The sequence below is a fragment of the Antennarius striatus genome, chromosome 2 (assembly GCF_040054535.1).
Source record: "Antennarius striatus isolate MH-2024 chromosome 2, ASM4005453v1, whole genome shotgun sequence".
In the NCBI taxonomy this organism is placed as follows: Eukaryota; Metazoa; Chordata; class Actinopteri; order Lophiiformes; family Antennariidae; genus Antennarius; species Antennarius striatus.
In genome coordinates this window covers 21,200,561-21,227,882 of record NC_090777.1, presented here as the reverse complement: position 1 = coordinate 21,227,882, position 27,322 = coordinate 21,200,561, and the positions used below count along the sequence as shown (strand labels likewise).

At 40.8% G+C, this 27,322-nt stretch overlaps 2 protein-coding genes across 4 annotated transcripts; both read left to right on the top strand.

Moving 5' to 3' along the window:
* The first annotated feature begins 516 nt into the window (after positions 1-516).
* csad (cysteine sulfinic acid decarboxylase) lies at positions 517-5,995 on the top strand. The gene is made up of 14 exons (XM_068329238.1): positions 517-652; positions 734-882; positions 983-1,109; positions 1,200-1,290; positions 2,613-2,835; positions 2,942-3,021; positions 3,205-3,259; positions 4,029-4,145; positions 4,268-4,332; positions 4,484-4,565; positions 4,673-4,872; positions 5,147-5,198; positions 5,282-5,371; positions 5,632-5,995. The coding sequence occupies exons 1-14, from the start codon at positions 628-630 to the stop codon at positions 5,803-5,805; spliced, it is 1,530 nt and encodes a 509-aa protein (XP_068185339.1). The 5' UTR covers positions 517-627; the 3' UTR covers positions 5,806-5,995.
* A 2,840-nt stretch (positions 5,996-8,835) lies between these two features.
* Positions 8,836-14,749, top strand: znf740b (zinc finger protein 740b). 3 transcript variants are annotated; one of them, XM_068336218.1, is made up of 7 exons: positions 8,852-8,919; positions 10,525-10,676; positions 10,835-11,062; positions 12,699-12,827; positions 12,901-13,030; positions 14,298-14,416; positions 14,576-14,749. In XM_068336218.1, the coding sequence occupies exons 2-7, from the start codon at positions 10,632-10,634 to the stop codon at positions 14,717-14,719; spliced, it is 795 nt and encodes a 264-aa protein (XP_068192319.1). In that variant the 5' UTR covers positions 8,852-8,919; positions 10,525-10,631; the 3' UTR covers positions 14,720-14,749. The 3 variants fall into 3 exon arrangements, with proteins under 3 accessions (XP_068192338.1, XP_068192319.1, XP_068192328.1); XM_068336227.1 differs by lacking the exon at positions 8,852-8,919 and adding an exon at positions 9,085-9,231; XM_068336237.1 differs by lacking the exon at positions 10,525-10,676 and having other exon boundaries at positions 8,836-8,919.
* Positions 14,750-27,322: the final 12,573 nt, after the last annotated feature.

Here is a 27,322-nt window from a genome sequence, read left to right as displayed (position 1 = left end):
TGTAGAACAGATGCAGAGATGAGGCTTCGCCCACAGGCTCGCCGCCCACCCCCTGCCACACTCCAGCAAGGAGACACTAACGGAATCATAACAGTGAACTGTGAACTGGCAGCGGAGAGATGCCAGTTCACCTCCTGAGCACTGCCAAGGTCCCCCTTGAGCAAGACACTTTCTCCCTACAAGTTATTCATTGGCCACAACATTGGAAGTAGTTGCCTAATTCCATGATAATTAGAATATCATAAAAAAGTTTATCCTTTTTCTTCCTCTTATAAAAGTAAATGAACCTTCTAAGCGTAGTTATAATGAATATAAAATAATTACATGCCATGTAGATAAGGAGCTCACTACAGCAATAACAACAAATTAATTTCTCCTTGTGGGACAATAAAGGAAACACACACAAAAAGAAATCCTAAAAAAAAAAAAAAAAAAATTTACTGGGTAACTTTCCTGCCACTTCAGGCAGTTTAACTCCGACAGGGTTTAAAGGTTGCCTCCCCTCCTGCTCGGGTACGCCTTCTGCTTTGTGGCCATTCTTCTCCCGGTTTGTATGCAACGATATAAAAAGGCGGAGTTTCTCTGATTTGGTGGCGCAGATTTCTGTAACTTCACTGACGGGTAGACATGGCCACCATTATCCCATTATCGTGTAAGTACCGTGTGCTATATCTGTGTGTTGTTGATTTGTAATCATCGGACGTGTTTGTTGACGTTTTCATGGTTTTAACAGCCACAAATGGACTGTCGGAGGAACCCGCGGAGCCCCGCGACCTGCGGGAGCCTCTTATTGATCACCCCCGGGGCCAGCGCTTTCTGGCTGATGCCTTCAACATTATTATGGATGAGGTGCTCTGCAAGGGGACAGACGTTACGCAAAAGGTATGCTGGTGAACCTGAGGTAAATTATTTTCACATCGACGTTAGTAATCTGGAGGGAGTGGATAATGTGCATTCCTACCCACCCCACCCCCCACGGCAGGTTTGTGAGTGGAAATTGCCTGAGGAGTTGGCCCCTCTGCTCGATCTGGAGCTGAGACAGACGGGAGAGCCTCAGCACAAGCTGTTACAGAGAGTTAGAGATGTGGCCAAATATAGCATCAAAACAAGTAAGTGTATCAGGGACAGCTGAAGTGTTTGAATAGATGGGATAGATATTACAGATTATTTCATGACAAGATGCTTCTTGTTCATTCCAGGTCATCCATATTTTTTTAATCAACTGTTCACTGGAGTGGACTATCATGCCCTGGCTGGACGATTTCTCACCGAGGCTCTCAACACTAACCTGTAAGAATTCCAATAATTACTCAATGCATGTGATTGTGCACAATAAAGGACCAACATAAAATTAAAGTTGATAAAAATAATTTAGGATTAAAGAAATAGAAGTATTCAGAGCTTAGCAATAATCACTAAGGTATTCTATTAAAAAATAGAATTTCATTCAAAATTCATTTCTTGAGGTGCAACATTTCATTCACTTTTGTGGATAATATTTGAACAGATAATCTTGAAAAAAAAATATTTTTAGCAGTAAAATAAATGCAGAAGAAAAACGTTCTATTACACAGTTAAATTTAATGAAGTCAGTCTGAGTTCCCAGCAGAGTACATCAGATCTTAGAACCAGTTTCTCTGACAGTGACAGATTTAATCAGAATAAATACTGTACACTGAATAGCCAGAATTTCTCTTATAGTATTATCTACATGAGAAAAAGCTTGATGAAAAGAACAAGTATAAAATTTAAAAGACGACTGAAATGAAGGAAAATTCATGCATGATGTGCAAGCATTCCATGTCTTAAGTCTTGTACAGTAAATGAAGAACCTAGAGAAAGTGTTTTTCCTACAACACATGTAAATTACTCGAATATTATAACTTCATTTTATATGACTAATCCACAGCAAATGTGCTTTTCGTTGCATTACATTTTTCTGTGAATGCAATGTCAGATCTAGATTTTGCCAATAAAAGTTCTGAGGATATTATATTAACTTATATGATTCAGTCTTTTATTACTATTTAATGACTTGCATAGCGTGAAAGCCGAGTGTGTTAGGTGGCTTGTTCAGGATTTACTTGACCACAGACTCCTGATCACATGATGTCCAAACACTCAGGCAAACTGCTTCTGTCTTTGAAGATTAAATTGAGTCATAATGGTGTTTTTAAGTTAACTGTTAACGTGGACCTAAATGGCTGTTAATGTGTTAGCGTTCTTGGAAAAGTGTAATTACTTGTACTCCCTAACAGTCAGAACTGAGGAAGCCTGTTGGACATAAGGGTAACAGAATTACACTTTCTTCAAATTCAGCCTTCAATAATTACTACGATTACCTGGATCAATGAGATGCTACCAACAAAACAACAGTTAGTTAATTAATAAATCAATTTGCATACTTGAGATTCAGTGTAATGATCACACATTTTGTTGACACTCATATTAGATGTATAATGCAGTGTTTCTAATCATAATGAACATTCAGATTGGGATATTTCCATTTTTGGTTCCTTAAAACATGTTGACACTTCATGAATAGGTGAAATAGGAGGAAATTATGTGGTGCAAAGATCTGAATAGTCACATATTTTGTATATGAACTTCAGCTACACCTATGAGGTGGCCCCGGTGTTTATATTGATGGAGGAGGAAGTCCTAAAACGTCTGCGTCAGCTGGTGGGCTGGACAAAAGGAGATGGTATTTTCTGCCCTGGTGGATCTGCCTCTAACATGAACGCTATGAACCTGGCACGCTACCATCACTTCCCAGAGGTCAAAAGTCAGGGGCTTTGTGGTCTCCCAAGGCTTGTCATCTTTACATCGTCAGAGGTTTGGGATAATCATTAAACCTTATGTCACTGAAGGATTGATAACAATGTAGAGACTGATGATGTTGCTTACCTAATGTGTTTTCTCCACATAAATGTCATTCCAGAGCCATTATTCTGTGAAGAAAGGGGCTGCATTTCTTGGTTTTGGGACAGAAAATGCCATTGCAGTTGAAGTGGATGATGGGTAATGTATTGTTAATAAGAACCACAAGTAATCAAAGACTTTTATATGTTTAGTAATCAACTATATAATTAAGTAATTGAAGAAAAAAACTGATTTTATCTCTATTAATACTTATATGTAAGGATTCAGATGGTAACCAGCAAATTATTTTGCCTTTTTTCAACGCTCACTCTTGTACTTCAGAGGTCGAATGATCCCAGAGGACTTGGAGGAAAAGATAGTGCTGGCAAAATCTCAGGTAAGATCACTAACATCTTGTACATCCTCACACATATTAACTATATCAATGTGCACTTGTATTGGTTGTAATAGAAATGATCAACTACATATAATTACATCCCACTAAGCGCTCTTCTTCTTCTTCTTCTTCTTCTTCTCCTTTTGGCTTTTCCCTTCAGGGGTCGCCACAGCAAATCAGTTGCCTCCATCTAATGTATTGTAATTGCCAGTGTTTGTGTGTTTGTCCGTCCATCCATCTGCCCACCAAATATCTTCTCAACCGTTGCAGATAGAAAGATGAAAGAAAAAGCACATTAGTCAGGTGGCAAAGGGGATAAAGATGAGATGACGACCTTGACCTTGAGAAAACTAGGTTGAAGTCAAATTTCAACCTTTGTCCATTTTTTTGCACATATCTCAAGAACTGGATAAGATAGAAAGATGAAACAAAAGGGGTTACTGTATATTCAGGGAGACAAGGGTATGAAAATTAGATCACAACCTTAATCTTGAAAAACTAGGTCGAGGTCAAATTTTATACCTTTTTAGGTACACATCTCAGAAACCTGATGAGATATAATCACAAAACAAAAAGCAACATTTTCAGGAAGCCAGAGACACAAAAATGTGATGATGTCGCGTGATGTTGGATTCTCTGACTTCCTTGTTTACTATGAAATTGATTAATAATGTACTGTATATCTTACACTCGTTCAAATACATATTTTGGAGACAAAAGTTTGATCCCATGCATTTAAAGTTTTTAAAGTTCACCCTGTTTTTTCCAGGGTGCAGTGCCATTCCTAGTGAGCTGCACATCAGGGACCACAGTGCAGGGTGCGTTTGACCCACTGGACCGTGTCGCTGATGTCTGCGAGAAACACAAGCTCTGGATGCATGTAGACGTGAGTCCCTTTTGTGGAGGAAGAATCAATTCTATTGACCAGTTTTACTTTTGTGTGGCTGAATTTGAAATAAACGGAGTACAATGCATTCAGAATTTTTGTCTGTTTTGTCATGTTTTCAGGCTGCCTGGGGTGGAAGTGTGCTGTTTTCCAAAAAACACAGACATCTGATGAAAGGGGTTGATAGGTACTAATGACAGAAATTATTATATACTTTGATCATGTGAAAGGTAGCATTTTGCATGTACCTAAATCGTATATAAAATTGAAAACAAAGTGTTTTGATGCGTGTATTGTTCTCTTACACACTGTTTCTTCATGCGTCTCTGTGTAACAAGAGCAAATTCAGTGGCCTGGAACCCTCACAAGATGCTTTTGGCTGGTCTGCAGTGTTCTGCCCTGTTGCTACAGGATAATACGGTTTGACTTCCCATTTTGAGACTACAGAGTTGAATTACTGACATTATTATCTTTAAAAAAAACTTTTAATCTTCAGCAATCATTAACTTTATAATATTTGTTCACAGAACTTGCTGAAGAGGTGCCACAGTGCCAGTGCCACATACTTATTCCAGCAAGATAAATTCTATGATGTCAATCTGGATGTAGGGGATAAGTCACTGCAGTGCAGCCGCAAGGTAGACTGTCTGAAGCTGTGGTTGATGTGGAAAGCAGTTGGCTCCTCTGGCTTAGAGGACCGTGTAGACAAAGCTTTTATCCATGCAAGGTAAATGAGATATGCACCTGTATCCACACGCAGTAACCTCTAAATGATCATGTTTTTACTTTCAGTACTTATATGTCCTCATCTATCAATTATTTATCTATTAAGATTATTGGTTTTCTGAATGTAAACACCAGTAAGGCAGAACATCTTTGATTACGAGTGAATCTTATCTAATATCAAAAAATTCTTAATTTCATAAATTACACAAATTTGGTCAGTTATTGAAATGTTTTGATTCAAAGAAAATCAGCTTGTGAAATCTTAAATCTCACAGGTATCTGGAGAAGCAAATGAGAAAAAGGGAAGGATTTCATCTTCTACACGAGGTACATGTCGAGAAAATGCTGTCAAATATCAGATGTTTCTTGCATCACTGAATCTTTGATTATTTTTCTTTCTCCATGGACAGCCAGAGTTTGTGAATATATGCTTCTGGTTCATACCACCAAGCATGAGGGGGAAAGAAGGAGATGCAGACTACCAGGAAAAATTGGCAAAAGTAAGTTTCTGTTTTACATCAGGGTACTGTAATCACTGACCACTGAGTCTCCATGATTGAGATTGTTTAATTCCTTCCTTTCAAAGCGCACATGTTCAAACCTCAGATTCTAATCAGTGTCATTTATGATTTGTATGTTTTGTTTAAAAAAAGATAAGGGAGCAACCATCGTTAAATGTTTACCGCTGCTGTACATCACCTCTGAATACAACATTTAACTTCAGATGCTTTTTTTTTTGTTCTGTTTTTGTTTTTTGTAGGTCGCTCCAGTCATCAAGAAACGCATGATGGAAAAAGGCACGATGATGATGGGCTACCAGCCTTTGGGAAACAAAGTGAACTTTTTCCGAATGGTTGTCATGTCTCCATCGTTTTCTCAAAATGATATGGACTTCATCCTAGATGAAATCGAAAGACTTGGAAATGATCTATAATCAACACAACTGATAAAATGTCCATTTGTGTATTTAGAAAAAACAGGTTTTCCACAAAGCACAATCTTTTTAGTGACTTACGCTACATGACGTCATACATCTAATGAGATTTCTTTTCTCAATTCTGTTCAAAATACATTGTTTAAAACTATTTCTGTAGAGCTAAATAAATTCTGTGCTTCCTGCTTGAGGAATGGTCCTTTTCTTTTTATTCTGAATGGAAACAGACTGTCCATCACAATCAACAGTTTAAAGTCAAATGGATATCTAGTAACTGTAGCAAAAGAGAGGGAAACGCTGAGTTTCAAATTTTTGTTTGAAAAATAAATCATGTATCAATTATTGAAATTGTCACACATGATCACTTTATCAATTACATAGCTATAAAACAGCTCCATGGGAGAAGATGGAGGCAACAGAGAGAAAGTAATACGAAGGTGGATGAATCCAGAAGTGGTTTCATCAGGGAGTAAAAGGCAGAAACGGATAATCATGAGAATAAAACAAGCAGAGTTGACAGAAAAATGAAACAGACTTGGGGAATTGACAAATCTAATTCTATGTGTTGGATTAAAGTGACCCCTCCTTGAGTCGTCACCGTATTGTGGTGGAGGGGTTTGTGTGTCCCAATGATCCTAGGAGCTAAGTTGTCTGGGGCTTTGTGCCCCTGGCAGGGTCACCCATGACAAACAGGTCCTAGGTAAGGGGCCCGACAAAGGACGGCTCAGAAATCCCTAATGATGAGTACGAACAATGGAACACGTTTTCCCTTGCCCGGACATGGGTCACCGGGGCCCCACTCTGGAGCCAGGCCTGGAGGTGGGGCTCTAAGGTGAACGCCTGGTGGACGGGCCTGCACCCATGGGGCCTGGTCGGGCACAGCCCGAAAGGACAACGTGGGCCCCCCTTCCCATGGGCTCACCACCTGTGGGAGGGGCCATAGGGGTCGGGTGCACTGTGAGCTGGGCGGTGGCCGAAGGCGGGGACCTTGGCGATCCGATCCCCGGCTACAGAAGCTGGCTCTTGGGACGTGTAATGTCACCTCTCTGGCAGGGAAGGAGCCCGAGCTGGTGTGTGAGGTCAAGAAGTTCCGACTAGATATAGTCAGGCTCACCTCCACACACAGCTTGGGCTCTGGTACCAGTCCTCTCGAGAGGGGTTGGACTCTCTTCACTCTGGAGTTGCCCATGGTGAGAGACGCCGAGCAGGTGTGGGTATACTTATAACCCCCTGGCTTGGCGCCTGTACGTTGGGGTTCACCCCGGTGGATGAGAGGGTAGCCTCCCTCCGCCTTCGGGTGGGGGGACGGGTCCTGACTGTTGTTTGTGCTTATGCACCAAACAGCAGTTCAGAGTACCCACCCTTTTTGGAGTGCCCTCTCCGGGTTGGGGATGAGATCCTGCCCCAAGTGGAGGAGTTCAAGTATCTCGGGGTCTCGTTCATAGTGAGGGTACGATGGAACGGGAGATCGACAGGCGGATCGGTGCAGCGTCTGCAGTGATGCGGACTCTGTATCGGTCAGTCGTGGTGAAGAAGATGCTGAGCCGAAAGGCAAAGCTCTCGATTTACCGGTCGATCTACGTTCCTGCCCTTACCTATGGTCATGAGCTGTGGGTCGTGACCGAAAGAACGAGATCCCGGATACAAGTGGCCGAAATGAGTTTCCTCCGCAGGGTGTCTGGGCTCTCCCTTAGAGATATGGTGAGAAGTTCGATCATCCAGGAGGGACTCCGAGTCGAGCCGCTGCTCCTCCGCATCGAGAAGAGCCAGATGAGGTGGCTCGGGCATCTGGTTAGGATGTCTCCTGGACGCCTCCCTGGTGAGGTGTTCCGGGCACGTCCTACCGGGAGGAGGCCCCAGGGACGACCCAGGACACGCTGGAGAGATCACATGTATGTCTCCCGGCTGGCCTGGGAACGCCTTGGGATTCTCCCGGAGGAGCTGGACGAAGTGGCTAGGGAGAGGGAAGTCTGGGTTTCCCTGCTTAAGCTGCTGCCCCCGCAACCCGAGCCCGGATAAGCGGAGGAAATTGGATGGATGGATGGATGGATGGATGGATTAAAGTGAGAAAATAACAAGGCCAATCAGTGTGAGACGAAGTGGATTATTAATTGTTGGATGTGTTTCACAAATACAATTTAAGAAAGCATTGATTACCTTGTGTAATGCTTCTCGAATAAAGTGGGTTAATCTTGGCCAATGAAAACTAATATAATGCTTTCTAGGTACAACAGTATTGATTTAATTTCATTATCCTGCTTTATCGTTTGTCTTGAACTGTCAGTTCTTGAAATCAACTTACATCCAATTTATATGGAATGCATTTTACTGGAAATAATTTATTAAAAACAACTATTTGGGGACACTGCACGAAAAAGTGCTCCGATACTGTGGGAAGTTCTGGAGAGTGTGTAGCGCTGTTGAATACTCTTACGCTCTACAATGAGCAGGACATGTGTCTTAGAGAGATGTACAAAGAAATGAAAGCGATGGGATTATTTAAGATTATTTAATGTCTCAATGAAATTAGTTTCATGAAAGACTTACACATTTCTGAAACATTGAAATAATTGATGAAACATAATTGGACGGAGAGATGATGATGTGATCCAGGGGGTGGCAGCAATGCAACGATTCCATAAAGTTAAAAATCTATCAACCTTTTCCTTGGATCACGAACGTGCACCTACGTGTGTGTGGGTGTATAAACATATATAAATATTTTTAGATAAAGATACTATACTATATCATGGATTAAGGTGTTGTCGTATTATTTGTAGGTCTGCCTATTGCGCCCCTTTCTCGTTAATTGTTTGTTTTACAAAAAAGAAAAAACATTTTAACTGCTCGGATTTCGTCAGGGATTAATAATCGCCGAAAATAAAGAAGAGAAACAGCCCCACAGAACCCGTTCTTTGGATACTCGACCGTTCCCTCACATTTATGGCCGTAAATGTGGGTCATTCCGCGTCAGTCACGTGGCCGAGTGTCTGACCAATCATCCCTCTCCCCGATGAGCACTTCCGGTGTCGTTTCCTGTCAGTGTTTATAAACTGAGAAAAAATTGGTAGTGCGACAGGAGATATTGCTCAACAAAACTCAAAAAATCCAAAGGTAAGCGGTCTGTTTTCCAACAGATTTTGCTTGCGGCTCCTTAAATTATTCGTAATATCCTTCGTGTCTCTTTCGAATAGCTGTGGCTAACGGGAGAGATGTTATTCTGTGGTCGGCACTTAGCCTGCACGCCCTGGCTGTTGTGTTCTGGAGCGGGGGGTGGGGGTTCAGTCATACAAGAGTTGTCCCACAACCAAACTACTGGCTAGCTAGCAGTGTAGCTTTGTTTGTTAAAATTAACTGATATCCTGTTTATTCTTCACGCTTATGAATCGATGTTTTAATCATCCAGATAAACCTCCGCTCCGGAAAGTACGTGTTTAATGAATTAAGCTCATTATTTTCACCGGGATTCAAACGTTTTAGGCTATGACGCTAGGTAGCTCACTGGTGCTGACCTGCTTCATTTTCTTAAACGAGGTTTGAATTTTGGAAATTTACAAAACTTAATGCTCACAGAAGACTACACGTATAACCAACGTTTTATATTTTCAATAAATTTACCATTCATGCATGGTTTGTATTTATCTGATATGTGTGTGTTTGTGCATATGTATACGTGTGTGTATATACACATATATGTGTATACATAGATATTCAGAGCTCATTTGATTTCGTGAATCGTGTGTATCTTGGTTGTGTGTGTACATATTTCCCATCTGTGCATGTGTTTACTTGTACATCAAAAGTGCTTCGCTCCAATGCTCATTATGTAAATTAAGTGAGTTTCCGATCATTTGCTTAGCTATAAAATCAAAGGGCTATTCTTTTGTGTACATAAGCAAAAAAAATTTTAACAGCATTAGAAATGTCTTTCTTTGCAACAGCGTTGAGTTTTACATGCATTGTTGATTACAGATGTGCTTCACCATTAGATATACAAAATGCATATTATGTCAAGTTTTTGAAAGGAACCTATACATTGGGCACTAAACAGGCAAGTCCTGTTTCCCGAGTCAGTATGTCTGCAGTATGTAGAGCCAAGTCTCTGTTGAACCAGTCACTTTGATCATTACAGTTGTTGATGAATTTGTCCCTTCTCACTGGATGTAAAATAATTACATTTCAACCCAGTTCACTCTATTGTGCTTGCCTTCCAAACTACTTCTTTCAGCAATGTTCATCATGAATATTTAAAATTTTTACGACAGAACCGCCTTTTATGAGTGATCGTTTGTGTGAATGTGTTTTGAAGTTTTAGTTTATAAGGCTACATTCACTTCCACAGTTATTAGGATAAACTGTAACACTGAATTTAGAAAACATCACATGCATTGCCGTCATTCCATTTCACAATTCCTACAACAACTTAAGATAAGATTATATTTTACATTAAGTATACTGCTTTCACAAGCCCACAGCACATTTTTATAGAAAGTTCCGTCTCACCTCATGTCCAAAGTCCTCCTCCATTAATATTCCCTATTTGATAGAAACATGGCATGAACCAAACAACTGGGGCTTTCTCGACTGATATTAATGATCTATATTTCTGGCTATATATCCAGATTTAGTATTTTGTGAAATCTAGATAGAATGATTTTCCAACTCCTGATTCCAACATGTAAAAACACTAGCCTTACATTGTTATACCTCTACTTTCAGGCTTTGGCCCCTGATGATTTGGGTGAGTGTGGTCTCTTCTGTTACCCCTCATCCTGAACGAAGCCCCCTCTGTTCCCCCCTAACACACACGCATTCAAACAACGGCGATGACACACCATTCCAACAACTCTGTTCGAGACCATATGAAATGGGTCAGTGGCTGTCTCCTCATATGCAGAATCACCATCACGATGCCAGTGCAGACTTTAACTCCCGTGATTGAACTCCCTCTTTTTCTTCTGACTCCTTGTCCCTTCAAGGAGTCCTCCGGACCTCTTTTCCTGCTCTGACATGTTTTTTGTGTTGCCAGGCTGGGTTGCTGGGCTGCGAGGCAGTGTTGTCCAGCATGGCTCTTATGCAAGCGAACAACATCCCAGGCCAGAAGAGAATGACATCAGCCATGGGACAAGGTCACAGGACTAGTCCTGAGAGCCACCACACACAGCACGGCCACAACCATCATGGACACCAGGTTCACCATGGACAAGATCACCACAGCCACATGGGCCATCCATCAACTGGCAGCTGCCCACCCCTGGTAAGAGATGGAAAAACTGGACAGGGCCACACAGAAAACTTGCTGGAATAGGGATTTGTAAAATTTACTTTAAAAACCAAGTTAAACTTGTGTGAGAAAAAAAATCCCATAGTAGTAAAAGTAAACCTAAACTCAAAAGTTGTGAACCACTAACTGTAATTTATGGAGGGGACAAAAGAAAACATTTGGAGGTATATTGCTTTTGAGATGCAGGCAGTCCTCAAGATAAGAATATCGGTAGATGGATGTTCATGAACATCCAGACTGCCATTAATTCAGGTCAGGTTGAAAGTTTAGCCTCCACAACCACTGAGGATAAAATTAATTCAGCAGAGTTAGAGATGTAACAGTTATATTATGGTACTACAGTATTTTGTGTCCTGCTAAAAAATGAAATCCTCATCTCCATTAAGCTTTTCAGCAGAAAAAGCATTGCTGGAAGCATGAAGTACTCCAAAATCTCCTGATAGCTGGCTGCATTGACCCTGCCCTTGATAAAACACAGTGGACCAACACCATCAGCTGACATGACCCCGAGACCATCACTGACTGTGGGTACTGGGTACTTGACACTGGACTTCAGGCATTTTGGCATGTCCTCCCCCTCAGTCTTCCTCCAGACTAGCACCTTGATTTCTGAATGACATGCAAAATTGCTTTCGTCCAAAAAAAGTACTTTGGCCCACTGAGCAACAGTCCAGTGCTGCTTCTCTGTAGCCCAGGTCAGGTGCTTCTGCTGCTGTTTCTGGTTCAAAAGTGGCTTGACCTGGGGAATGCGGCACCTGTAGCCCATTTCCTGTACACGCCTGTGCACGTTGGCTGTGGATGTTTCTACTTCAAACTCAGCCAACTGCCTCTATAGGCCCCCCAAGGTCTGGAATCGACCCCTCTCCACAATTTTTCTCAGGGTCCGGTCACCTCTTCTGGTTGTGCAGTGTTTTCTGCCACACTTTTTCCTTCCCACAGACTTCCCACTGAGGTGCCTCGATGTAGCACTCTGGGAACAGCCTATTGGCTCAGAAATTTCTCTGTCTTACCCTGTTGCGTGAGGGTGTCAATGATGACTTTCTGGACAGCAGTCAGGTCGGCAGTCTTACCCATGATTGCTGTTTTGAGTAATGAACCAGGCTGGGAGTTTTTAAAAGCCTCAGGAATCTTTTGCAGGTGTTAATTTTTTGATTCAGATGATTAGGTTAATAGCTTGTGTAAGGTACCTTTTCATGATATGCTAATTTTTTGAGATAGGAATTTTGGGTTTTCATGAGCTGTATGCCAAAATCATTGGTATTAAAACAATAAAAGACCTGAAATATTTCAGTTGGTGTGCAATGAATCAAAAATATATGAAAGTTTAATTTTTATTATTACATTATGGAAAATAATGAACTTTACCACAATATGCTATTTTTTTGAGAAGGACATGTAGTACCTTTGTGTTTAGAGTAGTAATGGCATTTATGTCGATTATAGATTGAAATTGAATAAATAATGACTTACAAACAATTCAGCTTATGAACAGCCTCTCCAAACCAATTGTGTCCTCAGGTTGAGGACTACCTGTATACACTATGATACGTTTTTGCAGTAAAGCTGTTGTGCCGTGCAGTTCACATTCTGTCATTCCTTTCTTCAAAAGCTTATCCGAAAAGATGGTGATTATCACTCATCCAGAATAATGGATGGAAAAGACATACAGGCAAACCAGAATCTGCAACCTAAGAAGAAACACAAAAAGTCAGGGTTATCCAACAAAGTTAAAGTGGAGGTAAGTATTCTTTCAATGCTGATTGTGTTAGTATCTGTGTTCAGTTTAAAATCTTTATTTTTATTTTTGTCAGCACTTACTTCCACAACTCAATATGGATGACGACAGTTCCTTGAAAGTCCAGAAGAACTTCATATGTGACCACTGCTATGGAGCTTTCCGGAGTAGTTACCATCTGAAGCGACATATACTTACACATACAGGTGAGAAGCCACAGATCACACACTTCAATTTGGACTTGGTAGATTGTTATTATTACTGAAGGAAGATAAACATAATGAGCAGTGAGATCACCATGCAGCCAGTGAACATTCACCCCTCTTCAGTGCTATCCACTTGGATCAGACAGCTAAACAAGTCTTCGATGTTTGTTTCATCGTTAACGATTCGGCTGAACTCCCAGTGGTTTGTGCCTTCATTACCAGTTCAGCTACACCTGTTTTTTTGTTATGGATGGGTCCAAAGTCCACCCAACCAACTTGCAGTACTTAGCTTCTACTAAAATCTTTGTGGCTAAAGGTTTCCCAACTGTATGTTGGTTTATGTTTAAAGAAATTGGCTTAATGTTGGTGTTTCAAAATGTTTACTCAGCCAAAACCAAGTCAAAGCTATGAGAAATGATGGGAGAGTGACACAAGGATATAAAGTTGGATGTATTTATTTAAAGAAAACTCATAAATTAGTACCCTTGAAGGCTGAATCTGAAGCAACAGGATTTCTGTTTAGGATGTTATAGCTCTTCACCTCTTCATAAAATTGGTGTCGAATATAGATGTTTAAACTCTTCTGAGGCCACATAAGTAACTACAGCTGTGGATGTCAGGTATTAACATTTGACTGCAAAGCACTTTTAAGAGTGGTAGTTCTAAAGATGTAAGTGGTCTGTGGGCCTATCGGGCCACCACGTGAGGAGTTTGTTGTCCCACAATCCCACAGTCCCAAATCCAAAGTCCACATATGGATGAGCGGGGAAACGTCTTTTAACCTTGAACAGAAGTCTAGTTGGATGCACTGAGACCTGGTGCTCCTAAAAGCTGACGACCTTTTGGCATCTGAAAAACAAACACCCAGCAAGCGACTACTCGGCCAGGAGAGGCAGGATTGCCACAGATGTTAGCTGTACAGCTATGTCTTTTACCACAGGTCAAAGTGAGGATCAGCCCTGTTGTGTTAAACCGTTCCACTTAGTCATGACAAGAAAACCCCATCTTACACTGAAGTCCTGCTGTACTGGATGGGAGACAGATAAATGTTCCTAGAGTGATGTGCAGGATTTAATTTTAATTTTAAGAAACATTTTTAATTCATTACATTTTGTGTCATTTTCTACCTGTCATTCCTTTTCTTGTGAATACTTTTGAGTCAAAGTTTGCGCACGTGTGCAGCTCTTATAGACAAATCTCTCTCAAAATATTGTGATAGTCATATAGAGTAAAATATGGTGTGAGTCTTACCTGTCGATGTTCACAGGGGAAAAGCCGTTTGCTTGTGATGCATGTGATATGCGGTTCATTCAGCGCTACCACCTGGACAGACACAAACGGGTGCACAGCGGAGAGAAGCCGTACCAGTGTGATCGCTGCCATCAGGTTAGCATCAGTTTAGCTTCAGTGACAAAAAGTTTTGTGGTTTCTGCATTTTGTTCATATTTCTGGAACTTTTGAAGAAATCTGTATGGCATCAGCTGTGTTTACAGGATTGTTCTCCTATTTTAACCAAGACACGCACCTTTCTTTACCTGGTTGTAGAACTTCTCACGGACAGACAGGCTGCTGAGACACCGACGACTATGTACAGTTGGAGTGAACAAAGAGGACAACCAGTACTCGCAGGAGGCTCATACAGCTTCCTGGAGTCCCCTACAGCCTTCTAATAACCGTCTGACTGTCTGACCTCCTTGCCCCCCCACCCCCACCCCCCACCCCCACCCTGCAGCTTCCCTGACAAAAACCTACAGACAGCAGTCTGCAGCTCAGTGACATCACATGTTGGAGCTCAGCAGTACTGTAACCTGAAAGCAGCCTAGCGTAAAAACAACCTAAGTTTTCCTCTCACCCCCTCCTTCATACAGGTCAATTGTGGATTTAATTATTTTTTTCTGTTTTTTTGATCTCCTATTGCATTAGTTGTACAGGCAAACTGGACAGACTAATACCTGATCTTTTACAATAGTTCCAGGTATCAACGCCAGTAGTCGAATGAAATGTTGCAGGTATTTTTTTGGCATCTCGGCCAGCAGATTGCGTATTTTTAAATATGTTTACCTGCATTGACAGGATGTCCCAGAAGTCTTTTTGGCCTGCATCATGTACCTGCTTATGAGGATTCGTGCTTCCTTGTACTAATTAGCTACATTCTCAGATTTGAAAAATTATGTATATTTACACTGAACATGAAACAGGCATGTCACAGACTAAAAATTAGTAGATTAGCAAAATTAGTCATCCATTGTTACTCATGTACAAGCTTTTTTTTTTCCTCCTACAAATACTTCTTAGTTGACCTAAACTATTTTTTTCTGGTAGTTGTCCAGATCTAAATCTGGAAGATCTACTTTTGCAGCCCTGTTGATGATGTTTAAGAATTGCAAGAGTTATGTAGAATTCTCCTGAATATTTTTTAAAATAATTTAGTATTTGTTAAATTGTGTAGTGACCGTTGGCTCACACATTCACTGATCTACCTTGTTTTGTCTGGTTCTTTTAATAGATTACACTTGAAATACAGTAGAAGGCTGAAAGCTGTAGTAGAAGAAAGCCTGAATTTCTTAAGATCATGAATAAAGTTGGTGAGCTTTCATTATAATGTTACCTGGATGTAAGAACCACCTGTCTGTTGAGAAAAATGAGGTGAAGTTCTCTCTTTGTAATCCCTGCTAAATAAATTCATTCTGTTTATGGTCCATCTACTCCTAGAAACTACTGTTAGTCTTATGTTTCCAGCTCTGCATTTGTGGATTCCTCCAACCTTTCAATAGCATTTCGGTAAAGAAGGCCTGATCGGCATTGTGATTTGAACTTCTGAAGTTTCTAAATCTTTGATTTCAAAGTACAACTCAATGATTTTTAGAGCTTCCCTTTGTCCCGACCTGACTGAATGTGATCTGAATTCAGTGCCGTGTCCATTTATCTCTAGTTTAACCTTGAGCATCTTCAGTGAAGGTGACTGAGTATACGCAGATAACGGGAATATAACTTTTTTTACAATGATGGTGTATATTATATTGTATTCAGGCCTCTTAATGATTAAATCACTGTAAACACTGGACTAAAGACATTAGCTCAGTTGTAGATTGTACTGTAGATTGATCCGTCTGTTGATGTCAAATTTTTAGCATATGTGAAACGATTCTTGGGCCCATCACTTTCTATGATCTTAATATATATTTAAAGATGATTAGGGGTAGAAATAGTATGTATGGGACCTACACTCCAAAGGAAGATCAGAACTTTATCCTAATCTTGTGGCTTTTTTTTTGTGACTGCCAAAAAGTTATTCAACTTGCTTAGTAAAGTAAATGCTGTCACACTTTCTTGTCCCTTTTAGAATAGCAGTCACCCTTAGGATCTTTTTAATGTTTCTTTTGCATGTGTCTATTGGAGAATTTTTCATGTATTTTGTTTTGGTAAAAGGATTTTTCTTTTGTAAGTGAGCCCAGCTTCTTTACATGTCAGGGGTGAAGTGATATCAGTTTTGACTCAGTCATGCTGTCCTATGGAGTTTGTAATGGAGTTTTAGGGCCCAAAGTCTCAATAAAGCTGTTACAATTTTTAAACATGTAGTTCAGTTTTTCTGCAACATCGATGTTAAAGATCTAAAAAAAATAAGGATCGATAATTTCCCTTCTTATGTATATTCTTTGAAGCAGCACTGAAGTACAGCCAGAATTACCTTATTATATAATGTGTAATAATTTATATTATTATTCTATATCATTATATATTGGACTTACCCTAAGTATTCTGCCACATTTCATAGATTTCAGTCTTTGTCAATAACAGAAGATGGACTCTCAGAAGTGCGTAGTGTCCCAGTTGTGTCAGCAGATGGCGTCAGTGAGCACAACTGGAAAATTTTTCCAAAGCACAGAATTAAAAAGGAATAAACAATTAAAATTGCAGAAAGGTGTTTTCACACAAATCACGAAAGAATGGATTGTGCATGTCAGATGTGTAGAAAAATAGATCATTGCAGAAAAGTGAATCAACTCATGTCTTTCACATTTGGATCCATTTAGAAACGCATTTTGATAAGACCGTCCATCCATAGTTAGAACACGACGAAATAGATTCGTCGTTAGAAATGCGAGATAAGAAATGGAAGACAATTTATCATTATACAAATTAATCTATTACAATTTTTCTCTTTCAAACGAAAGAGCCTGAGTCAAATAACAAATAATGCACATGTTAAAGAAGCCATGCTGTACCAGACTCCTTTTATTCTGACAATGTTTAACTAAACAAATTGATGCCATGACTTTCGGGTAAAAAAAAAAAAAAGAAGCAACCCTTTTGCTAGAGAATCTATAATCAACGCCTTTTTATTTGATCAAATGAATTAACTACACGTTTCTCAATTTCATCAGTAAATTCACTCCGGATCAGCGTTGGTCCATTAGTCTGTGTAATAATGCTGTATTTTATGAAGGAGTGTAAAAAGACATGTCTGGGCCACAAGAGGGAGGTGCACCCCAACTTAATGTCAGCTCACAGACAGCCTCTGACACTACAAAAAACAAATCCCCTGTAATTTAGTGATCGTTAAAGAGGAAACAACTGATCAATATCCAATATACTGTATGTCTTCAATGAACCAACCATTTTTATGTCTTTTGCATGAGTGACTTGGAAACATTTAACCCAGATGTATTATTAGATACCACTTCTTTGAATGTGCAAGGAAAAAGTAAAAAACAAAAGAAGAAAACTCAGACCAAAACACATTTAAATTCAACTTGATGACAAAACTTAAATATATACCTGGAGTCAGGATGTATTTATTATAAACCTCATACTCCACAATAGAAAGCTTGAAAGAAAGCTATTTTAAAAAGATGGTTGAAAATATTGATCAGTATTGATACTGATAAGTGATTATGAACAGAAAAACACACCATTTAAATTATTTCCTTGATTGATTAAATAGTTCATAAGTAATCGTATAAAACCCCACACTATGTCACCAATAGAAAGTAGCAATGGAAATGGTAAAATCTAAATTAAAAATAATATCACTCCTGTCTTTTCATTGCCCAAAACTGTTCTACGTTTCAATAGTAATTTATGTCATTTAACCATTTGAACCACGATGTAAACTTGACGGTAGCAGAAGCACCAGGAAGCAATGAAACATGCAATTAAACTATATGTGTAATTATGTGTATTTCAGTACCCCATACACCTCAATGAAGTCTGCGTAAAAAGTCTAAATATGATTTGTTATAAATGTCGCTGTTGAGAAGTATTATCGTCAAACTGGGTAATCAAACACACATAAGTGTGTGCTAATAGTTGAGATCCACATTCTTCAGGGTGGAGAAAATTTCTTTCATTGCCCCGTAATTCTGCTTGCATGGGTATTGCCACATCAGTCATATGTTAGGAAGTGCAGATCATACCCTTTAGCACCTTCCTCTTTGCTATTGACCAGTTCCTTAATTAAAGCATTAAGATAGGCAGGATGAGATCAGCCTGAAGGCTGCTGGGAGTGTGCGCTTTCCCCCATGGGAGACATCCCCTCCCTCTGCAGCATGATTTACAGCACCCACAGGCCTCCCGCACTTAACAATAGACCTCCTTAAGTGAGGTAGATGGGGAGGAGACCAGAGAGAGGGAGATAACACTCCATCTTCATACACGAAGTGCTGAAATCATCTAGGTTCGAAATCATCCCTGCGAGACAGACTGATTATGGAGTCGGTCCAGAGGTAAAGAGTGGGAGTGCTGCCTCGTGCTCCGTCTGGCTCACTGTGTGAGGGAGGAGAGCTCTGCTCAGGAGTGATGGCCAACACTTTGCTATGCTCACCCCTCCTGTCGAGAAAACGCAGAAAAATATCCAAAAATACATTTCTCCAACGACCGGTAAATCTAAGCTGACTGCACACGCTGTGCTTCTCTAAACATATGAGCATTTCAGAGGTTTATGAAAACACACTGTCTGCAGCAGAAATGTTCTGTCTCCAAATGTTTTGATGCCCCCTGATCGAATAAATCAAGGCTTACGGTGAGTGACTGAAACCCTCCCAACAATGGCTCCTTGCTATCTTCCCTCTCCCTAAGGTCTGGGAGAGTCTTTTCATCTTAGCCTTTGATTAATAAAGGAATCACTGGTTTCTTGAAAGCAAACCCCCAGAAGCATCCATCATGCCTGTGACAGCTCCCCCCACCACCACCACCACCACCACCACCACCACCACCACTCCTCCCCTCTCTGTGTTAATTAGTAGTGATATTTAAGCCGTCTGAGGTGACTGTCAGTGTGGTGAGCTTGATTAAGATTTCAGCTCCTCTGTCCAGGTTCCTCCCATTTTCCTCGGACACCCCCCTCAAACATTGACACAGAGGCTGAATGTTTCACTGCGAGCGGCCATCAGGATGTGACAATGAAGGACAACACAATGTCCGCATTTCTCTGAATGAAAAATAGAAATGTGAAGAACAATGAAAGTGTGAATTAAACAAATCCACTGTGAACATAACCCTGTCTTCTTACACTATATTTAAACGCGATAAGTGTTCCTGGAAAAGAGCAAAATCATCAGTTTGATTTATCACACGTACTCAACAATTATTTGACAGTACATCTTGAGTTCTCACCAAACAATGAGCAGCGAAGGTGTGAATGCATTACTTATTAATGATTACCAAATATTGTAATATTCTTGAATACTAGGGGGATATTACTCAGGAATGAATTATGTATGTAGTTGAATCCTGGAATGCCTTAGAACCACAAGTAATCCTGCAGCAATATGAGAATTTGAGCAATATGAAATTAAAGATCAAGGATAGGGATTAAGTAGAGGATCTAAACAAAGGACAGCTTTTACACAAGTCAGAAATTAACAAAATTAGGGACTAAACAAATCAGATGTGAACATAGTGTTCATGTTATGGAACTATTATTACACGACTGTTACTACAACTAAATTCACCGAATGCAGAAAGTTATCAAAGGGATGTTTTCAGGCCACATTCCTCCCAAACCCTTCTCTGATTCCATCAGAGCTACAAACTGTGTCACATTCCGACGTCTGCCACTACTTTTCCAATTAGTGTAGCTCAACAAGATTAATTAGCTTCTGCATTTTATTCCCAGAACTCAAAAAGCAACACAGAGGATAAGAAAAGTGAGCTGCATCTCCCACCTGACTGGTAACAAGGAAAAAACATCAAGTTCATCTGCTAGCCTCGTGTGTTTTGATTCCTTCAAATCATGAATATTCATATAACCTAAGATTCCAAGTTAACTTTTTTGTTGTTTATTTAACACGCCTATAAGGTGGTCTTCAATGGAAAAATGCCAAACGCAAATGTGAAACTAATAAGGTTCAGTTCCATTTAGATTAGTTTCAGTCTATGCCATAGTCCTAGTATATTTGCATGCTGGCTCACACTATTAGAACTAACTGGGACACTTGGGGAAAAAAACAGTGGTCTTAATAAGTTGTGGGGGTTTTTTTCCAAGATGACTCAAACTATCCCCCCCACCTCCAAAAAAAAGAATACAAATATATAGAACTCAGAAAACAGGGAAAGGAGGAGGTCCAGAGGCTCATGAGTAGCACGGCCTCCTGGTCTCTCATGAAATCCTTTTCTTTTCAGTGTAGAGATTTATTCACAAAGGTCAAGTTTAGTAGTCTAGGATCTGGAGGCTAATATTTATTTGTCAGTAAATAGTCATCGACATTTCCCTTGACAGGAGGATGGACACCCCTGGAGCCCATCGACTGTGTAAAAATGACTTTCCAATGAGGTTGCATTCAGCCTCAACAGATACATTAACATGCCCTGGCCTCACAACACCCTATTAATCCATGGCTGGTTGGGACGTATTTGGACTGACTTGGTCTGAAGGGAAAAATCAACCAACCACAGCATGATGCCGTATTTGGCCTTCAGAGGAGCTGGAAGCTGACTGCACTGTGAGAAGACTTATTTATTTGGGACTTCACAACCTCGATGTTCCAAAGACCAGAAAAACACCTGACAAAAATTTGAATGGATAAAAACTAAACCATCCAATTATCCTACAGCATGAGTACATCAGGACATCAATGTTAAGCAAAGCAAAGCTATTTCTGCAGCTCTAACTAGAAGACAAGGTTGACAAATTAAGTATGATTTGACAGAAAATACCCCCACTGACTTGGTTTACCTCGAAACAAATGTACGTCTCTCAGCCTCTTCTTCCACGCCGCCAAACTATCTGTCATTCCCTGGAGTTCAGAGGGATCGTGTCTCTTTAAGATGTAAAACCTGTTTTCTTTCAAGGCACATTGTCAGAGGACATTCGACGTGACCCCGTGTTATCAAGTTCACGAGAAGGTCTTATTAAATTATGCAATCCCACTTGACATAGTAAATCCAGGGCTTTCCTCTGTCTCTTTGTTTTCCAACAGCTTTCCACTCGAGCAGACTACCTCATGTGTGAAGTGAAGGAGAAAAGAGAGGGATTTGATGTCCAAGGGAAACGGTGCATGAATCCAATAGGGGTTGATAGACAGGGCAGGGGCGGCCATGCTTTTTGCCCTTAAAGATTTCCATGGGTCAAGGCTGTTACAGGGCCACATTCTCACTCTTCTTGATCCTGTCAGGCTGATGAAGAGATAGACTGCAGATAGATTATGGCATTGCACGAACACTAGGGCTGCATTGAGAAGACACAGCAGCAATTGTCAAAGTGACTTTGGCAGTTTGCCACCGCTGATCACCTGGCGTATATAATAATCAGTCATTTGGGATCTTTTGACCTCTGAATCATACAGAAACCTGCTATTGGTTAGAGGTGTGGGACGAGAGAAAAAAAAAAGATAAATGGACATTCCCACGCAGCTAAAAAATGTCAGATTAGGGGTAAGATATTACATGTGACTGGATGCGAGGTCATACGCCATATCAAATCCTGCTTTCATGCAACTTACTTGGGTATTTTTAATGTTTTTTGAGCTACTCAAAGCCTTTTTTGGATTGACACCGAATGTTTTCTCTCTATCAATCTCTTCCACTGTGCTCACAATAAGGTCTCTTCCAGAGTGTCTCTTCTCTCATGACGTCAGGACTATTATACTCTAGTGCCACCCCCCTTCAGGGATAAGATTTTTACGACTGCAACCTGACACCGTTTCTGTGTCCTATAAGCGACAGAGCTGTAACTCACTTCAAAGGCTGGAGGCATCAAATCACAGCGCGCCCATAAATTAACCTGTCGAGTGTTGGCCAATAAGAAGACAGCGTTAAATCACAGCTGTCACGCTGGCGGCCAATGGAAAGACGGTGGCAGTAAATCTGTCAGGGCCGTCTGTTAACGGTGTTGTGGTGTGGTTGGGGAATCCATGGGAGGGAAGGGAGATAGAAAGTGTAAATGACAGGGGGAAGAGAGAAGGATTCTGGACTATGCAATGGAAAATTATTTTCTCTTCATTCTTTCACCATCTACAGATACGAATGCACACAGGATTTTTTTTTGTGTGGGTTTTTCTTTGGGTTTTTTTAGAACAAAAAACATTTTAAGCTTAAAAAAAAAAGGTGAAATACACTATATGTCACCCTGGTGGATGCAGTAGGGGTTAAATAACATTGCAGAAACACTCATAAACCTTAATGGGCAGCATAGCTGTGTCTGATGTTGACTGTCTACAGTGAAAAAGAATGATGGCCCTTCCTGGATCTCTCGTGTATCATCGCTAGGACAAAATGTAGTGTTGACTGTTTGATAACAGCAGTAACCCAGTAACCTCTGACTACTAGGACACTTTACCACATCAGGAGCCATGGCAGGCGCCCCGGCTAAGCACTAACCTCTGGATTACAGGGAAGGCTCAGTCAAGCCCATCCAAACCAGATGTGCATCGGTCGGGGAGCGTTGGAGGATGATAGAGATGCCCCTGGTGTGCAGCCGACCCAAGCAACCACGCTTGCATTTGTGCTGCAAATAAACACAACATGTTCCTGGTGCATCAAACCAGAATAGACTTTGACCAGATAGAATATTTGCATCCAGAGTGTTTCCTCTATCAGTCTTCTGAATTATGCTTTGGGTAAAGAATAATGTGCTGCGCTTGCATGGGAAAACTGTGGGGAAAACAGCAGAGGGAAAACACATCAGTTAGAATATGTGCTCGATTAACAATGCCCTTGTTGCTGCAATTTCATTATCCTATCAAAGTTGAACATTCTCATCTGATAAATCTTACAGGTATCATAAAATAACTAGTCCTACAGGCCAGAGGGGGGGAAAAAAAAAAGCATTCTCCTAACAAAGCCAACAATTTTTTTTTTCACCAACCAGTAACGACAACCAATAAACCAGCCATGTTTGTGCCGACATTTTTATCTTGCATCAACAAAAAAATTGAGCATTAGCATTAGAATTTACAGTCATCTTACGTCATTGCTATGAATACTTTTCTTTTTTTTTTCCCTCAGAAAATAAACATTGTTGAGTTATTGCACAGGCAGGCAAGAGTGCAGTGGTGGAGGTGTTGTTTTTGGCTGGCTTTTCCTGGAGTGGCCATGATTCTCCATTCAATGGGAATCCATAAACAGACCCGGAGAGGGCAACTGGGGCCATAAAGCACGTCAGGCTGCCAGGTTGCTGCTGAAGCTCAGGGATCAGGCCTGGGTACTATACCTCTTCTTTCTGCATGCACACATGGACAAAGACATACGGCGCATGCTTTGAGCAGCCTTTAATGACCTCTTTCAAAATGTTATTTTTGCAGTGATTACGGAGATATGGTGGTGGTTTAGTTTTATTTTAAACTTGACTAAATCCATTCCAACAATGAAAAATAGAAGGACTGATTCCCTTTTTTGAATAAAGCTGTTTTTCCAAAACATTCATTAATTCATCGTGACCGTCAGTCTTAACGTTATCTCTGGGTGGGAATGGCAAAGCAGTAGAAGTAAAATAGGCTTGTTAATTTTAATGCATTGGGTTATTAAACATCATGTGGGCCATGGCCTTTGTCCTGCTCAGACAATATAATGGCACTTCATTTAATATGTTTACTATATTAGATCCAACATGCTGTCATTGTTTTTCCCCATCGTTGTTTCTCTTTAGTAGGGTAAGCCATCGGATGGGTGCTCAGGCCCATTGACTATGACATAAAGACTCTGTAAGCTTACAGATGATGATAATTTATTGACTCTAATTCACACAGTCCACTCACACACACGCACACAAACACACACACACACGTACGAGAGAAAGAGAGCCACTCTTTCACTGTATGCATCGATCAATTACAAGGCTCTAGCCCACACGTCTCTGACAATTTTACTGCATGTTATGTATAGCATGTCAAGGCATTGCGTTTCAATCTGTTATACTCATGCCTGTATAATTAATATAAATTACCTCGCTGTTTTTTATGATGGTACAACTGTAATTAGTGGATGAAAGCAAGTCACTGAGTCCCTGATGGTGCTGCAGTGCTATCTAGATGAAAAGTGAGTGTCTGGACAGCCACCTTGGGTGGGATCTGTTTTTACCCTCTCACTTTCCTACCGTGCCCTCACTGGGATCTAAACTAATCACATTTACTGCTCTCTTCTTCAGCTAACCTTGTCCTCTTTAACCTTTATGTTTCCTCCCCTCACCAAACCCACATGCTCAAACAAAAACTGTCCCGGTAATACCAGCAAACTGGAGCGAGAACGGTGAACTGGTGTGAAGATGAAGTTCATTTATCTCGAGCGCTCTTCCTTTGTTATGGCGCTTTCTCCATTAAAACACAGAGTGTCTAACAACTGCGTGGACGCCATTCATTCTACTGTATCTCTGTAGCCACAGGGTCAGAGGCTGAATCAAACCGGAGTAAAACCGAGACGATAGGTCCACAGTTCAGAGACAATAACAAATTCATTGAGTGCACTCCTGTTATGTGAAGACATCAACCCACATGAATGTAGTCACGCCCTAACACACACACACACACACACACACACACACACACACACACACACACATACACACACACACACACACACACACGTTTTAATCTCTTGCCCTCTTATCCCCTAAAGAACCCTGATTGATACATATTCAAGAGGCATTTTTTCAATCTACAAAGAGCACCGTATATGTACGGTATGTAAGACTGCTGTGCTTTTAAAGTACCTCAAATTATCATGCCCTACAAGCTTGTGATTGACAGAAGCATTTCTCATCAAAGAACCAAAGAATCAAATGATTGACAGTTTTCCATCTGGCAAATAAAGTTTTCTTCTGCATTCCAACATAATTTCGTGTGTGTGTGTGTGTGTGTGTGTGTGTGTGTGTGTGTGTGTGTGTGTGTGTGTGTGTGTGTGTGTGTGTGTTTGTGTGTGTGAAATCCTTTTCACAGACTGCTCCAAGATCTACACTTTCTTCATTAAGAGCATTCACTTGATCGGCTTCCCGCTTTGATGGATTTGCCACAGATAAGACAAAACTGAAAACGAACTAGCAATACTGTATGTCATTTAATGACAAGCTACAGACAGTGGCTTAATACCTCGAGGGTATGACCAATAGACCTGTCACAGCACGTGGAGTGGAGTAAGACATGTCTCTTTTTTTTTTTAGTCAGGAGAAAAGAGAATATACTGACCAGTAACATAATGTGGTCCAGATTAGACCTTTGGATATTTTTAATACAACCAAACAAATTTCTACATGCACAAAAGATCGAGTGATCAAAATGAGAAGGTATGGGTCTACATAGCTGAGTGAATGCATAGATCTTTTTTTTTCATCCTACAATATGTACAAGGTACCAACATGATAAAGTGTCTCTTCACATATCCATTTCTCTCCTGCGTACCCTTCATTTGCATTAAGCTGAGTGAGTTAGTATGTGAAGGTGGGGTGCACACATTGATGTAGCACAATTCATGATGCACAGTGTCTTTCTACAGAGTAGAAATGAATCATGCATGACTCCATAAAACTTGTCTGCATGTCACAGTCACACAGTAGTGTGATCCCCATGATCTCCTCCATTTTCATTGTCTGTAATCCTTAGTTCTCATCCCTGCACTTCGCCGCTACCACCAGCAGATGGCGACCTTGCTCCAGCCTTGCTCCAGCCACCGGCCCCTGATCGTGTTTGACTCTTACTGTGAAGGAGTGTTCAAGTGCAGTGTTTAGTTCTTAACCTTGTTGGAGGTTTCATATGCTCACTCACCGAACCCTTAAGTTAAAGAAATAAATTAAATTTAAGATATAAGTACAGTATATGTTTTACTGGTGTATTTAATGAATTGTGCATTAATGTCACCTTTTTCAAAGAACAAAACCAAGACAGCGCATGAACTCACATGAAATGACCTACCTGCAAATCAGTGTGACTTCTGCTGTTGTTATTGAGAGACCAGTTCAGATATGCGTGGCTTCACCTTGGCAAGTGCTACTCTTATATCATTTTCACAGCAAAGTCTGTTTCTTTTGTTTTCCATGCAGCTTAAGGAAGTGTTCCTTTATTTTTGCCAGTGCGACACTAGAGGTGCTCAACTTGACATTGCAAATCATGCAGAACGCTGACTCCCATCACGTTCCGTTATACAGTACATGTAAATTCACGTTAATAATAATAATGGATTAGATTTATATAGCGCTTTTCTGGACACTCACAGACGCTTTACACTGGATCCATTATTCACACAGTCCTCATTCATACTCGGTGATGGTAGACTGTGTGTAGCCACAGCTGCCCTGGGGCAGACTGACGGAGGCGTGGCTGCCAATCTGCGCCTACGGCCTCTCCGACCACCGCCGGAACAATCACACACATTCACACACCAGCGAGTGCCCCACTGGAGGCAAGGAAAGTGTCTTGCCCAAGGACACAACGACAAATGACTCGGCGGGAGCGGGAATGGAACCGCTGATCTTGAATCATTGGACGACCCGCTCGACCACTGAGCCCGTTGTACAACATAGTTACTATGAATTAAAATATCAAGAAAGCAATCAGATAACCATCATGACAGGCATAAATCGACTAGAGTGCGTAAAATCCCCTGTAGCACAGGTAGGCCAATCGATGTAGAATCACGTGATCACCTGCAGCCAGTGATGGCTAAGGGGGGCGTGTCAGCACGAATTGACACGTGTCAAACGTACAGTGATTCGTGTATGTTCGGCAAAAACACACGACACGACTGACCTCCGTCTCCGTCGAACCCGAGACCGACTCACCGAACCCCTGGGGTTCGACCGAACCCAGGTTAAGAACCACTGGTTTAGTGGTTGCTGAGGTATTTTGAACAAAAACAAAAACGCGC

Coding starts and splice junctions, on each gene's coding strand:
- csad (XM_068329238.1), top strand. CDS start 628: ATGGCCACCATTATCCCATTATCGT. Junction 4,566..4,672: donor TGTTGCTACAGGATAATACG/GTTTGACTTCCC, acceptor ATTTGTTCACAG/AACTTGCTGAAGAGGTGCCA. Junction 4,873..5,146: donor AAAGCTTTTATCCATGCAAG/GTAAATGAGATA, acceptor TAAATCTCACAG/GTATCTGGAGAAGCAAATGA.
- znf740b (XM_068336218.1), top strand. CDS start 10,632: ATGACACACCATTCCAACAACTCTGTTCGAGACCATATGAAATGG. Junction 12,828..12,900: donor CCAACAAAGTTAAAGTGGAG/GTAAGTATTCTT, acceptor TATTTTTGTCAG/CACTTACTTCCACAACTCAA. Junction 13,031..14,297: donor ACATATACTTACACATACAG/GTGAGAAGCCAC, acceptor CGATGTTCACAG/GGGAAAAGCCGTTTGCTTGT.